This window comes from Haliotis rufescens, unplaced genomic scaffold (assembly GCF_023055435.1).
Source record: "Haliotis rufescens isolate VD_foot unplaced genomic scaffold, xgHalRufe1.0.p SCAF_4, whole genome shotgun sequence".
In the NCBI taxonomy this organism is placed as follows: Eukaryota; Metazoa; Mollusca; class Gastropoda; order Lepetellida; family Haliotidae; genus Haliotis; species Haliotis rufescens.
In genome coordinates this window covers 8107006-8123428 of record NW_025964112.1, presented here as the reverse complement: position 1 = coordinate 8123428, position 16423 = coordinate 8107006, and the positions used below count along the sequence as shown (strand labels likewise).

At 37.7% G+C, this 16423-nt stretch overlaps 2 protein-coding genes across 4 annotated transcripts in view; one reads left to right on the top strand and one right to left on the bottom strand.

Annotated features, from left to right (window-relative positions):
- Positions 1 to 21: 21 nt before the first annotated feature.
- Positions 22 to 3337, top strand: LOC125372436 (cysteine-rich, acidic integral membrane protein-like; the record flags this gene model as incomplete). Its single annotated transcript, XM_048382464.1, is given in 3 exon segments — positions 22 to 123; positions 126 to 759; positions 3222 to 3337. Coding segments are annotated over 3 exon segments (852 nt in total), but the record flags the coding sequence as incomplete, so codon positions are not given.
- Positions 3338 to 4329: 992 nt separating this feature from the next.
- The window catches only part of LOC124135858 (ETS translocation variant 1-like), an 86140-nt gene continuing 74046 nt past the window's right edge, over positions 4330 to 16423 (bottom strand). For all 3 annotated transcript variants that reach the window (XM_046501490.2, XM_046501491.2, XM_048382439.1), the window contains 2 exons: positions 10782 to 10984; positions 4330 to 8926 (listed from right to left, as the gene is read on the bottom strand). In XM_046501490.2, coding sequence (XP_046357446.1) covers positions 8486 to 8926; positions 10782 to 10984 — 644 coding nt within the window. In that variant the 3' untranslated portion in view covers positions 4330 to 8485. The remainder of the gene's footprint in view (positions 8927 to 10781; positions 10985 to 16423) is intronic.

Sequence of the window (16423 nt, the reverse complement as noted above, 5' to 3'; positions counted from 1 at the left end):
GATGATGATTGTGATGATGATTGTGATGATGATTGTAATGATGATTGTGGTGATGATGATCATAATGATTGTAATGATGATTGTGGTGATGATGATCATAATGATGATTGTGGTGATGATGATGTGATGATGATTGTGATGATGATTGTGGTGATGATGATCATAATGATTGTAATGATGATTGTGGTGATGATGATCATAATGATGATTGTGATGATGATGATGATAATGATGATTGTGATGATGATGATGATGATTGTGATGATGATGATGATTGTGATGATGATGATGATTGTGGTGATGATGATTGTGATGATGATGATGATGATGATTGTGATGATGATGATGATGATGATTGTGGTGATGATCATAATGATGATTGTGATGATGATGATGATGATGATTGTGATGACGAGGATGATTGTGATGATGATGATGATTGTGATGATGATGAGGATGATGATTGTGATGATGAGGATGATTGTGATGATGATGATGATTGTGATGATGATGAGGATGATGATTGTGATGATGAGGATGATTGTGATGATGATGATGATTGTGATGATGATGAGGATGATGATTGTGATGATGAGGATGATTGTGATTATGAGGAGGAGGATGATGACTGTGATGATGATGATGATGATGATTGTGATGACAAGGATGATTGTGATGATGATGATGATTGTGATGATGATGAGGATGATGATTGTGATGATGAGGATGATTGTGATTATGAGGAGGAGGATGATGACTGTGATGATGAGGATGAGTTTTGATGAGTGAGGGAGGGAGTGACTGAGTGAACGAGCGATATTACATTACAACACGGAGTTCAAAGAATGTATTTTGTTTGCACAGTTGAAGTTAAATCATCATGAATCATTGCTCATGCTGTCGACCCCCACTAGACTGGTCCAGACTCTATTATTCACATGCTGCCAGGATACAGCTGGAATATTGCTCACAACAGTACATGTGTGTACCAGTGCTGGCCATGCCTGTTCAACATCATGTCGCTCATTAGTAGCAAGGGAGATAACTGTAGCAGGCCCCCACAACACTATCTGCAGATCATATGTTGATAACAACTTTGTGCCCTGAGTCCAGATCCTTGATAAGCAAGAAAATGAAGTTCTTTATTTCTATAGTACACTTTTATCTGAATTTATATTTTGCATTTACATTTGTATTGAAAGAAAATATCTGCTTGTTCTTGTCCAGATCTGTTTATCTCAGGTTGCAGGCTACTGATCCAGAAAAAGTAGACTTTATATTGATCTTGTGTATTGCATTTTGTGGCCTTCTGTGTGAAGCTTGCGTTTATGTTGAACGTACACAGATCTGTGTGTTTTTCAACATGAAGCTCATTGCGACTATTATAACAAAGACAGAAAGACCTAATATAGTACCACTATATAAATGGAAGGCCAGTTTCTTTAAGTCCTGACTGATATTACCCTGACTTGAACAAATGTATTTTATGTATCCTGTCTAAATAACGTGTCTGTATATTTCAGTTTTGTTTCTTGAGACAATTTATTCGCCCACCGACATCTTAAATGCAAAATGTATTTCGTTCAGAAGTGTAACATACCGGGTTGGGTAAGTTGAATATTTCTGCATCTGTTTGTGTACCTGTGAAGCATCTGAAATGTTATAGACTCGGTGTATTCCCTGCCCCAGACTGTTATTAAACAATAACATTAAAAATGGCACCCATCATAAACATATGACACTCTTTGAAATCTTGTTAGAGCGCATGCTCGATTGTACCTCAAAAGCAGTGACATGTAGACACCAAACGCTGGGGCTGCTGGAATATTGCTCGACATAAAGGGAAACTTGACTGTTGGAAAGTTGAAGTCATCCATCTTGCCATACAGTTTTGTGGAGACACTCTGAACCTTTATGCATAGATCTAAATATTAAACAGATGAGCCCATATCACTAGTTATCTTTATTTCCAGTTCAGGTGGGTAAATCAGTGGAAGGGAACTGGCTACTTGATGGATATTGAACGATATCAGATCTTCAATATACCTGAAGCTTACGTAAAACTTCTTGACCTTCATCAGGTGATTGCTGAGTAAAGTGCAAGAGGCAAATTAGGACATATAGATCGTGATATGTCTACACAACACAAGGTGGGATGATTGTACGAAGATAACAATATAATGACAAAGCCAATGAGATACATCTTTGTACATTAATCCTATCTCATTGACTCTGATATTCATCCCACCTTGTGCTGTGTAAACATATCATGCTATATATATATATATATATATATATATATATATATATATATATATATACACACACACACTATGCACTAACTCATTATTCACCTGATGAAGGAGCAAGAAGTAGCTTGAAACGTAGTGACAAAGAGTAAAAAACGTTGCTATCCATATGGATATGGATATATCAATGAAATATGGTCTTCCAACTTCTAAATTCCTATCAAAGACTTTAATATATCTCTCTTTGTGCCCATTCTTATGGAGCTTTGGCATCCAGTACAAAAGAGGAATGGACATGTCATCAGGTCAAATGTTGACAGTACTGATGCATGGTTTGGGCAGATTTCTTCCTGAGTTAACATGCTGGCCTTACATATGGCATTATTTGATCTATCATTTATACCAAGTTCTTGGATCAAACAACTACAAACTTGATAACTGCTGGGTGGGACAAGAAAATAACTGTCTCCTTGGTCTAGTGCATGCCCAGAAAACATAAAACATAATACTTGTTATCCTGCCTGCCCCTATGGGGTTAAAACAAGGACTGGTCGGCTCGGAGTCAGTATGCCGTGTCTGAGTGGGGTATCCTTTGTAAACTGCCCATGGTATCTCAGTGGGCTAGTACTATACAGGGGCATAAGTGTGGACCATCAGACACACACACCCTCGTGCATGTGCACACACACAGACACATATGCAGGCATTTCGATATATAAGTGTAATACATGTAGTCTCTAAATGTGCGAAAAACTCAATTTCACCTCCCCCCACATGAAAATATGGACTATCATGAAATTTTCAGGCTTAACAAGGGGTTTTATGCTTCTAAGATTACTTCCAGATTGGTCTAGAAGTTGATTGGGGCTAAGCCAGTATTTGAGGTGTTGTTACATTATTACATTATTATAATGCTATGGAGATGGCCAAGGCCTACTCTGGCCCCTGATTGGCAACGTTTATAATGACCAGATGGTCAAACAGCCTGGGGGATGGAACAGACCACCCTAGTAACGGCCGAACTCTGGCCTCAAGGTCATCCTACTTGCCACAAGAGGGCTCTCAAAGAGGATCAGGTGGTCTTGTGACTAGTTCATGGATGGATCAACTCTCTGAAGACTGGTTCTCAGCTGTGATCTGGCTAATGGTGTGGTCATTATACCTGGGGCATTTGTCACCTGGCTTTCGTCAGTGCTCACAATATCAAACACTGGCTTTGCTGCTCAGAACTGCCTCTTTGGAGAGGTCTTATTCCAGGAGAGCAGGTCGGTGATAAAATGCATCTGACTTGGTGAATGGGGATAAAACTAGTCGGCAGTAGTCTGTACTCGTAATATTCTCTATTATCCAGTGTAAGATGTATCCATTCTATTATGACGGGCTATATATTTGTGGATCTATTCACAACCATAGTTTCATTAGTACCATGTCTCAGTGAAGAATGACACAATGCTGAAAAAAGACATCCAATCCAATCACACTGTTTTTGTATGATTGAAACAAGTGGCGACATCAGTATTCAGACGTTATTTTTTTGCCATCTCGAACACATCCAGAACATCTTGTAGCATAAAGACTACCCTCCCCTTGTCTTAGTACTCAAGAGAGTGAGTGAGTTGGGTTTAATGCTGCCTTTAACAATATTAGTTATATCACGGCGTGTCAGCTTAATGTGGGAGGAAATCCAGAAGTGATGCAGGTCTTAGACATTTACCACTTGGGTGAAACCCACGAGCAAATGGGTATGGTGCTGACAAACCTAGAAACATACTCTGGGCGAAATGGGAATCGAATCCACAATCATAGGTTTCTGGCATGCCAAAGAGACGCAACTCTGCACAGTGAATCACGGCACCTTAGACGACTGGGCCACCCGTGCCCCCCTATAGTACTCAGGAGAACATTCTTTCCAGGAAAAAATACATTCATAAACGTCTTATGATTAAATATATTGAGGTTTAATTTAGGCCAGTACACAATATCAATTGGCTGTGAATGATTTGCATCTACATTCACTCACTGACCAACTAAGTTATGAGACATCATACAAATATCTAAAAAATAAAAATAAGAGACAAAATTAAGAAATATGAAATTTATTCCTTCACAGTACATATTTGTGGCATGTGACAGATCAACAATATTCATGACTAGATAGTAACAGGATTTGACACATCACATTTTCAGAAATAAATAACCAGCTTATATATACACATCTCTGATGTAGACAAAGACAGTTGTGCCATGCCTACAGCAAGTTGTACGGGTAATAGTATGTGTTTGCTTGGTTACTGAGATCATGATATCTATTTACACATAGAATACTTGCTCTTTCAGTGGCCTAATCTGTAGAATACTAAACAAAAACACTATATGGTTATCTTATTTATATGACATCATGTTTCAGAAAATCTTAAATTTGTTATTTTCTTATCCCTGCTGTCGTACACAAATCGTTGTTTCTCACGCATCCATTTACATCAAGAACTGGTCACAATCATGTATTTATTGTCCAATCATATACTATAAAAGCAGTTTGCATCCGAAAGTCCCGTGCTTGCTTCCAATTATTTTTATGATGATAATACGTGAACTTCAATACCATCTACATGGGATCTACATCAGATGAATATTACATTAAATTAAATTAAGTTAAGAATTTGTATAACGCATTTTCCAATTAACAACTGCTTAAATGCACCTAGACCATGATTTATCTGTCAAAGGCTGTCTTGAAGAGACAGGTTTTGAGTGTCTTCTTAAAGTTTGTTAGATTTTCTATTTCTCGGATTTCTTGTGGCAGATTGTTCCATAGCAATGGGCCAGCATGTTAAAATGACCTATCACCATATGTTTTGGTACGTGACTTAGGCAACACTAGCAGATGTTGATCTTTTGAACGGAGAGAACGTGCGGGCTTGTATGGTGCCATCAGTTCCTGTAAGTAAGCAGGAGCCAAACTACGCATCGCCTCGTAAACCAGAGTGAGTAGTTTAAATCGCATTCTTTGGTGGATTGGCAGCCAATGCAGTTCAGACAATATTAGGGTGATATATGCAGTTAACCTATATCGTGTGTGTGGAGGTACAGTATTTGCAAACAGTACCAGGTCTGACAAAATGGTTTGATGTTTACGTCTTCCAGATATATGGATATTTTCACACTAGTAATGACAATAATATCAGCAACAAACAGGTTGTTTAACTGCTTAAATTTAAACAAGTGTTCATTGAGACTTGGACAACGTCTGCATCACCTTGGTACCTTTTCCAAAGTAATGTATAAATAATAATTTAAGAACCATATTGCTCCTTCTGGAATTTGTGTAGAAGTAGAATTTGGCGCTCTTGAGCAGGGAGTATCTATATATAAAGCACTATATAAATCTATAATATATTACTATATTGTATGGATGCATTTAATGCAGATGGCCACATTTGTTCCTTAAGATATTGCAAATTGTTTTAGTATCCGTTTATAAATAATGCAGTCATAGGTTTTAGCCCATTGATGAAGGGCCTTGTTATCATATTCGTGTTGTTTGTGTTACTCAACTACAGCATAGCACTAAAGGATGTAGACAATGTGCCGATACAATGAATGAAACTGTACAGTAAAGACACACAATATGACAATGTGAAAATAGCACAACACTAAACACTGATAGAATCAACAAGATAAAGCCAAAGAATTATACACATAATTTGTTGAATATAAACCATATAACAGATATAGCTCATATGAATATATACATCGCACCAGCATCTCGGAACAAAATGAAAATATAAATTTTCAGATAAGTGTTATCTGAGCTGTATGTTCTAAATGTAGCTCTTGAAGAGTATATATACATCTCTTAAACAAGCTACAGGTATCAGTATAGATATAGTTGCATTTGCCAGTGTTTTTAACTTCCCTTATTATACTATTCAAAAGAAATTAAGGAACACTCAATTTTATCATATTGCTATAGTAAATATGGCATTACAGATTAACTATAGTTATATGAAAAAATTGGGTGTTCTTTAACTTCTTTTGAGTAGTATATAAAGGTAATTAGATACCTCATGCCGCTTCTCTCACAAGGTATATCTGCCGGTATTATTTTAGTTTCAACTGTATCCTAGTTATCTGATTTTACCAACTTTCAGGAAAATGACAAATCCATTTTTGTTGCATTTAAAAAAATAATTTAAAAAATTTAAATTATTGAAAAAAGTTTCCCAAAAGACATGAAAACTAAACCAGTTTGGTTTTAAGATGAAACAAAATGATTAAATGAAAATTTCAACATTTGATGTTTTCATATTTGCAGAGTTGTTAGAAGCCGGCATGAAACAGTCCTCCTGGATGTAAAAACAATGAGAAATGACAGTACATCATCTACTTACATGTGACAAGGTAGCATGAGATCTAGACTGGATAGCATTGTTTGACTACTGAAATGAGTCAACAGTTTTATGGCTATACCCCATGAGTACTTGAAAAAAGCACATTTCATCGAATTATTAAAAAAACATCCTTTGCAGGAATTGATATTAAAAAATATCATTTTTTAACAATATGCATTTTGACAGTATTCATGATGTAGATTAAGGTAGAAAATACCTTAAATGTTCTACAAGAACTCCGTGGCACTCTGCCACAGACTCGTTCTGTACAAAGTGATGGGTGAGCCACTTCAAAGGATGTCAAAATAGTTCCCTGATTTGAATTGAGGAGGATGAAAAGTTGACTTTGTGAGAGGCTGTCTTCCATAACCAACCATTAATATTTTGGAGACAGATGGGATTTTTGTGAGGAAGATATTATTTTTTCAGTCATAAAACCATCATAAAATATTTCATGAAATGCTGAGCAATCTTTTTAGGAGTTGCATCATGTTAGTTTTCAGAAGTTTGGGGAACAGATAAATTTGTTATATTTTTTTCAAATCCCAGGCCTCCAGAATATCAAATGGCCAGGTTCTAACATATTTCACCCAGATTCCTGAGACCTATCTGTTCCTTTAGCCTAACATGAAACACAAGCACTCAAACCCTGTCAGTCAGCCAAAATGTACAGTTACATTAATGTTATCTAAGACAGTAAAATAATAACAACTACCGGGTACCCATATACTGGTTTGACAGAAATAATCAAGAAGTTTCGTGAGATTGTATTTGACCTCAGTCTGTCTGAGACCTCAGAACACCACATAAAGTAGAATTCATAATTCCCCTGTAAATACAAATAAATATATATTCAACTGTACAACACATCTGTAACAATTCAAATCTGCTACACAGCTTTAAAAGGAATAACATGTTTGCATGCCCATTTTGAACTTTATTCAAATATTTGAAATCTTTCATGCAATTTATCCAAGGTTTCCAAGATTGAAAACCTCCTAGCACCAGTAGAGACAGAAACTGGTTTGAGAATGATATGAAATATCTCTCAAAAATATATAATGAAATTGAAAGTTTCAAATTCAGGAAATGGTGATGATGAGGAGTCAACTTGAATTTTCAAAACAATTCCAGATGAACTCTAGGATTCTTTCTCACTTGTGTCCATTTATGTTCCTCTACACTGAAACACTGCTAGTCTGGACACGGTTCCCTCTGAACAAATACTGTGGATCTACAAAGACTGGTAATCAAGGGGAGTTTAAAAGGATGCTTTATCCGATATTCCAGAAGTTCTTTAATCTCACTGATTTCACAGGGAAGATTTCACATCCAGAATAATGTGAGTGAGTGAGTTTGGTTTAACGCCGCTTGGAAGAGTGTCCAGTGTCAGATTATTATGAGGGGAAAGCCAGAAGTGTTGCAGGTCTCAGACGTTTACCACATTGGTGAAGCCAATGAACACAAACCTTGAACCATAACAGGCGCACCCCGGGATTCGAACCCACGATAATAGGTTACTGGTGCACCAAAGGGACGCAACTCTGCACAGAGAATTGCGGTGCCTTAGATGACTGGCCATCTGTGCCCCCTCAGTTGGTATGTCAGCTTGATAAGTGGGAGGAAAGCCTGAAGTGATGCAGATCTTAAGACCTTTACCACTTCAGTGAAACCCATGAGCACGGGTATCATTCATAAATTCCAACCATCCATTTTATCATCATCATAATCATTTAAAGTAAATTTAGATCATTCATCCCATTTTAAATATTGGGATTGAAAGAAAACAAATTGTAACATCTCATTTATTGTGTAACAGATTTGAAAAGGTTCTCCATGTTATAGTCAGTAGACACACCCCTCCATGTATGGGCCCGGGGCGTACATTCGCTGTACTTCTTGCATATATTGTAGACGATGTTGTTCTGCTGTCATGGGACTGTTGGTATGCTGGGACGGCATGTTGAAGCCACGCATACTGTGGGACATGTGAGGATTGTGGGCATGTGGGGGTGTTGTCGTTAACGCCAGCGGCTGATTATCTAGCTGCTGATTGGATGATTTTAAAAAGTCCTCTTTGTTTGGTTCGCCTTTCAGTATTGGACGATGGTTATCTGGGAATGCCATTGAAAACAGAGCCTCTGGGTCACAGACAAATTTATACACATAGCGCTCCCCAGCTACCTTCTGCATGATGCCTTTCTCATAGTAATATCGCAGAGACCGGCTAAGTTTGTCATAGTTCATCGCAGGGCGGTTCTTCTGAATTCCCCATCGCCTTGCCACCTGAAACATGGAATGTATTATTTATATTTTTTACATGCTGACATAAAAATGCTATGATCAATCACAAAAGCATGGTAAACAGTCGATTCAAGAAAACCTCATCCTGGAATAAGCATCTTCTAAATGTAAAATGTCGACACCAGAGAACAGTCCTGACCCCAGTCTTGATTATCCAATGAAACAGATTACTTTGGGCATAAAAGGCAAAAATAACAGTGAAAATGATTTGAAAGGATCAGTTATCTGAGTAACTGCTGACTGATTCTCTGCAGCACTGGTGACTCAAGAGAAGGTCGACGGGTGCACACCAATCTCCAGACACCTGATTATGACTGGTATTGTGGGCTACCAATGCCACACCCAACTCACGTAATCCCACAGCTTGTTATAAGAACACCATTGCTGCTATGTTCATATATGAGATAGCTATCCCATAACTAGCAAAGAACAATGAAGAATGAACATGGTTTATTTCAGGATAACCCATTATTCTATCATGACATCATTTCTTGAGATTCGAACCTGCGCTTGCAACTTGATGACGTCGTAAATTGGACGTTATTTTTGACTGGGAAGTGTCTTGTGAGATGTAGTTGGGCAACACAGATAAATGCAATGGCTGAACAATCACCTCCTAAAACGGGGGAGATATGATAATCGTCATTATCGTTTCTCATACAATAAAACACGAGGGGCGCAGACCCGTGTGATTTATTCTCCCTGCAGTGTTTTATTGTGCAACATGCCCCAAGTGGTTTATTCTCCCTGCAGTGTTTTATTGTAGGATAAACAACTCCACTCGTTTAATTCTTGAATACATTGCTACCATAGAGTAAATGCCAAAATTCACCGCATCTTCCAGATCAAGTGAAATGTTTTCAGTGCATCTCACTCTGTCAGTGTCCTGGCTTAGTGGGACTACTGTGTAACACACTGACCTGTGTGGAGGCCAAGGAATATCTGTTACCAGCCCTAACTATGTATAATCAAATAATTATATATATCACATCCAACCTGCAGGAGCACAGCCAGTATGTGACATCCTCAAGGACTTAGCACCAGATCATTACTACACCACCACTGTACCACTGATCAATACCCTGTCTTGCCCTGGACATATGTACTGTCACTTCATGGAGGTCACTTATTTCCATGTAGCACGACTTTTTCAAGAATATTTGCATGTTGGGAAAAAATTAAGGAGGGAACAAACAATTACACTTTTGCCTTTAGTCAAACAGATTTTTAAAACATAAAATGTCAATGTCTCTCCAAAACAGTCCATTAGGCATAAAAGGCAAAATAGAGGTGAAAATTATATGCATGGATCACTGAAAATCACAGTGATGACACCAGGCGTTCACGAAAAGGGCAAGCATGTCCTCCCCTACCGGTAGAACCCGCCACCGCCATCCACCACAAAAGTGAAACCATTTCTATGTGGGAGTGGTCATGTTTGGATTTTGAAGAAAAAAAAGACAGGAGAAATAAGAATGCTTGCCTAGGGGTGAGGTCGTGTTTTCTTTACCACTGTTAAATATTGAAACTGTTATTGTTTCTACAATTTATGTTGGTAATACCAGAAACCATATAATAATCTATTATATGGTCTCTGGTAATACTACAGTCATATCTGGGGATAACCACTAAAAGTGTTCAAGATAATGAAGCTCCCTCTGACTGGCTGACAAAACAATGACTGATTATCTAGTACTCTAGTGTCATGTTTATTTTCCAGACTTGTTTCTCTGCGAACAATGACCTGTCATCATGACTGTCCAAGACAAATTCGGGAAATGAATTCTGTATATTCAAAATTGTGTATTGAAAGTTTACAGGCAGTTGGAGTACCCACCTCTTCTGGTTCGATGAGTTTAAACTCCAGTCCCCGCCCTGTCCAGGCGATGAAGGTGGAGTTTGACGGGTCGTCCAGCAGCGCCACCAGGAACTGCCACAACTGCAGCGACCCACGGCGCTGGTATGTGGGTGGGGCACCGTCTCTATGGTGATAGCGCTCGAGATACAGGTCTCTGTAAAACTCTGCCTTCATTTCCATACCTGGAAGAAAGGTAGACCGTGTACTTTCAAGATACAATGAACTGACGGACATTATCATACAAATGTATGTCTTACCATTTTTTATTGTTTTGAGTATAGCGCACACTTTTTCCCAAAACACAACAGCTGTGTAGAAGGGTGTGTGCATTATACACACCATTATGATTTTTGATGTTTTTTCTCCCAACACAAAGATACTACCGTGAGCATGTAACGACGGAAATACCATGTCAACAAATCCGTACTTGAGTATGCAATGTCATTTTGTAATTACACTGTAATTTTGAAAATACTTAATCCCCTTGAGGGGGATGTGCATTATACTGGGTGTGCACTATACTCAAGAAAATATGGTACTATCATGAACTATATCGTGTATAATTTACCACATCATGTCTACATAATTTACCATTTCAATACAAATTTACTATTTCATACCATGAGCTGCAAACCTGACTCTCACTGGTGTACATGAATAGGTGAACACATGTTCTGTTAGGTACATAAAGTAGAGATGATATCAATAAAGCACCTTGAGGTACATAGATGATATCAATAAAGCACCTTGTGGTACATAGATGATATCAATAAAGCACCTCGAGGTACATAGATGATATCAATAAAGCACATTGAGGTACATAGATGATATCAATAAAGCACATTGAGGTACACAGATGATATCAATAAAGCACCTTGTGGTCCACAGATGATATCAATAAAGCACCTCGAGGTACATAGATGATATCAATAAAGCACCTCGAGGTACACAGATGATATCAATAAAGCACCTTGTGGTACATAGATGATATCAATAAAGCACCTCGAGGTACATAGATGATATCAATAAAGCACCTTGAAGTACATAGATGATATCAATAAAGCACCTTGTGGTACATAGATGATATCAATAAAGCACATTCTGGTACATAGATGATATCAATAAAGCACCTTGTGGTCCACAGATGATATCAATAAAGCACCTCGAGGTACATAGATGATATCAATAAAGCACCTTGTGGTCCACAGATGATATCAATAAAGCACCTCGAGGTACATAGATGATATCAATAAAGCACCTCGAGGTACATAGATGATATCAATAAAGCACATTGAGGTACACAGATGATATCAATAAAGCACCTTGTGGTCCACAGATGATATCAATAAAGCACCTCGAGGTACATAGATGATATCAATAAAGCACCTTGAGGTCAACAGATGATATCAATAAAGCACCTCGAGGTACATAGATGATATCAATAAAGCACCTTGAAGTACATAGATGATATCAATAAAGCACCTTGTGGTACATAGATGATATCAATAAAGCACATTCTGGTACATAGATGATATCAATAAAGCACCTTGAGGTACATAGATGATATCAATAAAGCACCTCGAGGTACATAGATGATATCAATAAAGCACATTGAGGTACACAGATGATATCAATAAAGCACCTTGTGGTCCACAGATGATATCAATAAAGCACCTCGAGGTACATAGATGATATCAATAAAGCACCTTGTGGTACATAGATGATATCAATAAAGCACATTCTGGTACACAGATGATATCAATAAAGCACCTTGAAGTACATAGATGATATCAATAAAGCACCTTGTGGTACATAGATGATATCAATAAAGCACATTCTGGTACATAGATGATATCAATAAAGCACCTTGTGGTACATAGATGATATCAATAAAGCACCTTGAGGTACATAGATGATATCAATAAAGCACCTTGTGGTACATAGATGATATCAATAAAGCACATTCTGGTACACAGATGATATCAATAAAGCACCTTGAAGTACACAGATGATATCAATAAAGCACCTTGTGGTACATAGATGATATCAATAAAGCACATTCTGGTACACAGATGATATCAATAAAGCACCTTGAAGTACAGAGATGATATCAATAAAGCACCTTGTGGTACATAGATGATATCAATAAAGCAACTTGAGGTACATAGATGATATCAATAAAGCACATTCTGGTACATAGATGAAATCAATAAAGCACCTTGTGGTACATAGATGATATCAATAAAGCACCTTGTGATACAGAGATGAAATCAATAAAGCACCTTGTGGTACATAGATGATATCAATAAAGCACCTTGTGATACAGAGATGAAATCAATAAAGCACCTTGTGGTACATAGATGATATCAATAAAGCACCTCGAGGTACAGAGATGAAATCAATAAAGCACCTCGAGGTACATAGATGATATCAATAAAGCACCTTGTGGTACATAGATGATATCAATAAAGCACCTCGAGGTACAGAGATGAAATCAATAAAGCACCTCGAGGTACATAGATGATATCAATAAAGCACATTCTGGTACATAGATGAAATCAATAAAGCACCTTGTGGTACATAGATGATATCAATAAAGCACCTTGTGATACAGAGATGAAATCAATAAAGCACCTTGTGGTACATAGATGATATCAATAAAGCACCTTGTGATACAGAGATGAAATCAATAAAGCACCTTGTGGTACATAGATGATATCAATAAAGCACCTCGAGGTACAGAGATGAAATCAATAAAGCACCTCGAGGTACATAGATGATATCAATAAAGCACCTTGTGGTACATAGATGATATCAATAAAGCACCTCGAGGTACAGAGATGAAATCAATAAAGCACCTCGAGGTACAGAGATGAAATCAATAAAGCACCTTGTGGTACATAGATGATATCAATAAAGCAACTTGTGGTACAGAGATGATATCAATAAAGCACCTCAAGGTACACAGGTGATATCAATAAAGCACCTCGAGGTACACAGGTGATATCAATAAAGCACCTTGTGGTACAGAGATGATATCAATAAAGCAACTTGTGGTACATAGATGATATCAATAAAGCACCTTGTGATACATAGATGAAATCAATACAGTACCTTGTGGTACATAGATGATATCAATAAAGCAACTTGTGGTACATATACTAAACTATGGTTATAACGAACTCAATTGGCGCTCTTATTCTCGTTCGTTATAACAGTAGTTTGTTATAACTGCTTTTCGGCATATATACAGCAAATGGCCGGGACAGAAAAAAAATTATATCCATCAATTCATTATAAGCATGTTTGTTACAAACATAGTTTACTGTACATGATATCACTGAAGCACCTTGTGGTACACAGATGATATCAATAAAGCACCTTGAGGTACATAGATGTATCCATCATGTCCATATACAATGTAGTAAAACATTCATATGCTAATAATTCTACAAATTAAAGGCTTTTATTGCTAGTATTTTTACACTGAAATATTAATCGGATATATCAGAATCAAGGAAAGATAAAATGTGGGTGAAACCTTGAATTGACATTTAAAAACTCAAAGTCATGATTTGCAAAGCTTTCCAAGCTTAAGGAATAAAAGCAAAATATTTTACTTAATCTAAAATCCAAAATGTAAATTCAAATTTAATTCCCGAGCCAAAAAGACAACATTTTCTTTAACTTCAGCTAAGGACCATCTCATTATTCAACAATCATAAAATACTAAATCCTGCTAGTTTCTTTAGGGCGAAGTCCCTGATGATAAATTTACACCGCAGGTACCCAAACCAACACTGTTGATAAACCCAATCCATGTCACCAGCTTCAGCAGGGAAGTTTTCAATCAATCATGTCATTTTTTCATTTAAACGTCATCTCAGTACTCTGAATGAGAAGCGCTAAAAACCCGAGCCCAGTTGCAGCAAATCTTGAAACTATAGCGCCACTCAATCGAAATCCTTTGTTCGCTGACTCAATACAAAAACCTGTGTTTTTCTATACAGATTGCTCCATCTTGAATAATCAGGTGTTACTACAGTTTCATTTAATGAGATCATGCTAATCTTGACCTGAATACAAGATCAAGTGAATGTGAGAAGCCTTATTCGTGCATCAATCTCGCTATTGCTGTTTCCGTGGTCTCTAAACTGTCGCACATTGACGACAAATAACTTGTTGCTTTGTGGCCTCTCAAAAACAATGACAGTTATAAGATAGACACAGCTAATAAATCTGCCCATTTAGTGACAAATGCAGGGTTTTGACATAGTTTGGGGCCTCAGCTAACAGAACATCAATTACTCTCGTATCCTGCCACGGTTGGAGGGTGGTGGTTGTTGTAGTCAATTCAGCCACCACCTTACGCAAAACAAATAACGATGGTCTTCATATTCCAAAAAAAACATAAAAAGACTGTTGTTATTTTTTTCAGACAAGCCCTAGTTCAAATTGGTTTCAAGAAACACCAGTCTCAGGTCCAAGTTACTCCTAGTTCTGACTACCAGACGATCCCTATATGGAACAACCCCTTGGGTATTCCGGGTCTCCAACTACCTATGCTGGTCGTGTGAGACGACCAAAAGGATTGAGTTGTCCAGTTCGGTCACTTGGTTGATGGTGTGTCATCGTTCCCCGATGACATCGATTGTTGTTTACACTATCAGTCACTGGATAGTCTGGTCCAGACTTGATTATTTACAGCTTACTGTCATATAGCTGGAATATTCCTGAGTGTGGTATTAAACAACAAACAACCAAACAACTATGAGGAACATCTACATTTATACAAACAGCCATTACAATCATCCTGAAAATCCTGATTCAATCATCCTGAAAATCCTGATTCAATTATCCTGAAAATCCTGATTTGATCATCCTGAAAATCCTTATTCAATCATCCCTTGCAAATCCAGACTAAGTTATAAGACATTATGTCGAAATGTTTGTTTGTTGTTTAATGCGACGCTCAGTATTATTCCAGATATGTGGTGGTGGTTAAATAATCGAGTCTGGACCACACAATCCAGTAGTTGATATTGCGGTTGATTTTATTAACAACATTTGACACTGAAGACGTGCAATCAACCGAGTCAGCAAGTCTGACCACCCGATTACAAGAAGCATGGGTTGGACCTTCTCTAACGCGGAATTTCCACAGGGATAAACCATCGCTTTAGCTAATTGCCTCGCCCTTCTGTGGTTGATATTTGCACCATCAACATCTAGATGTCAAACTTCAAGGTATGTATGCTTTGTACGTACTTATGAATTGGGAATTTATTAAACAGAGGTGTTGACCTGAGTGAAATCAGGAGTCACCAAAATACAGATACAAACTGATTGTGTCCAGGTTGTCTGCACTATATACATGCTTGTGGGTTTCACCAAAGTGGTAAACATGTTAAGACAGCCATCGCTTTGTGCTTTCCTCCCACATCAAGCAGCAATGCCGTGACATGGTGGAGAAGCTCAGAGAGCCATGTTGAACCCAACTCACAAAAACATTAACCGATTCAGGGAGACTGGGTCAAGGAATAAAAGACACGCATCAGGGGCAACACTCTGGACATCTTGTTGGTGAGTGATCCCAGTAACAGGAGGTGTTGTTGAGTACT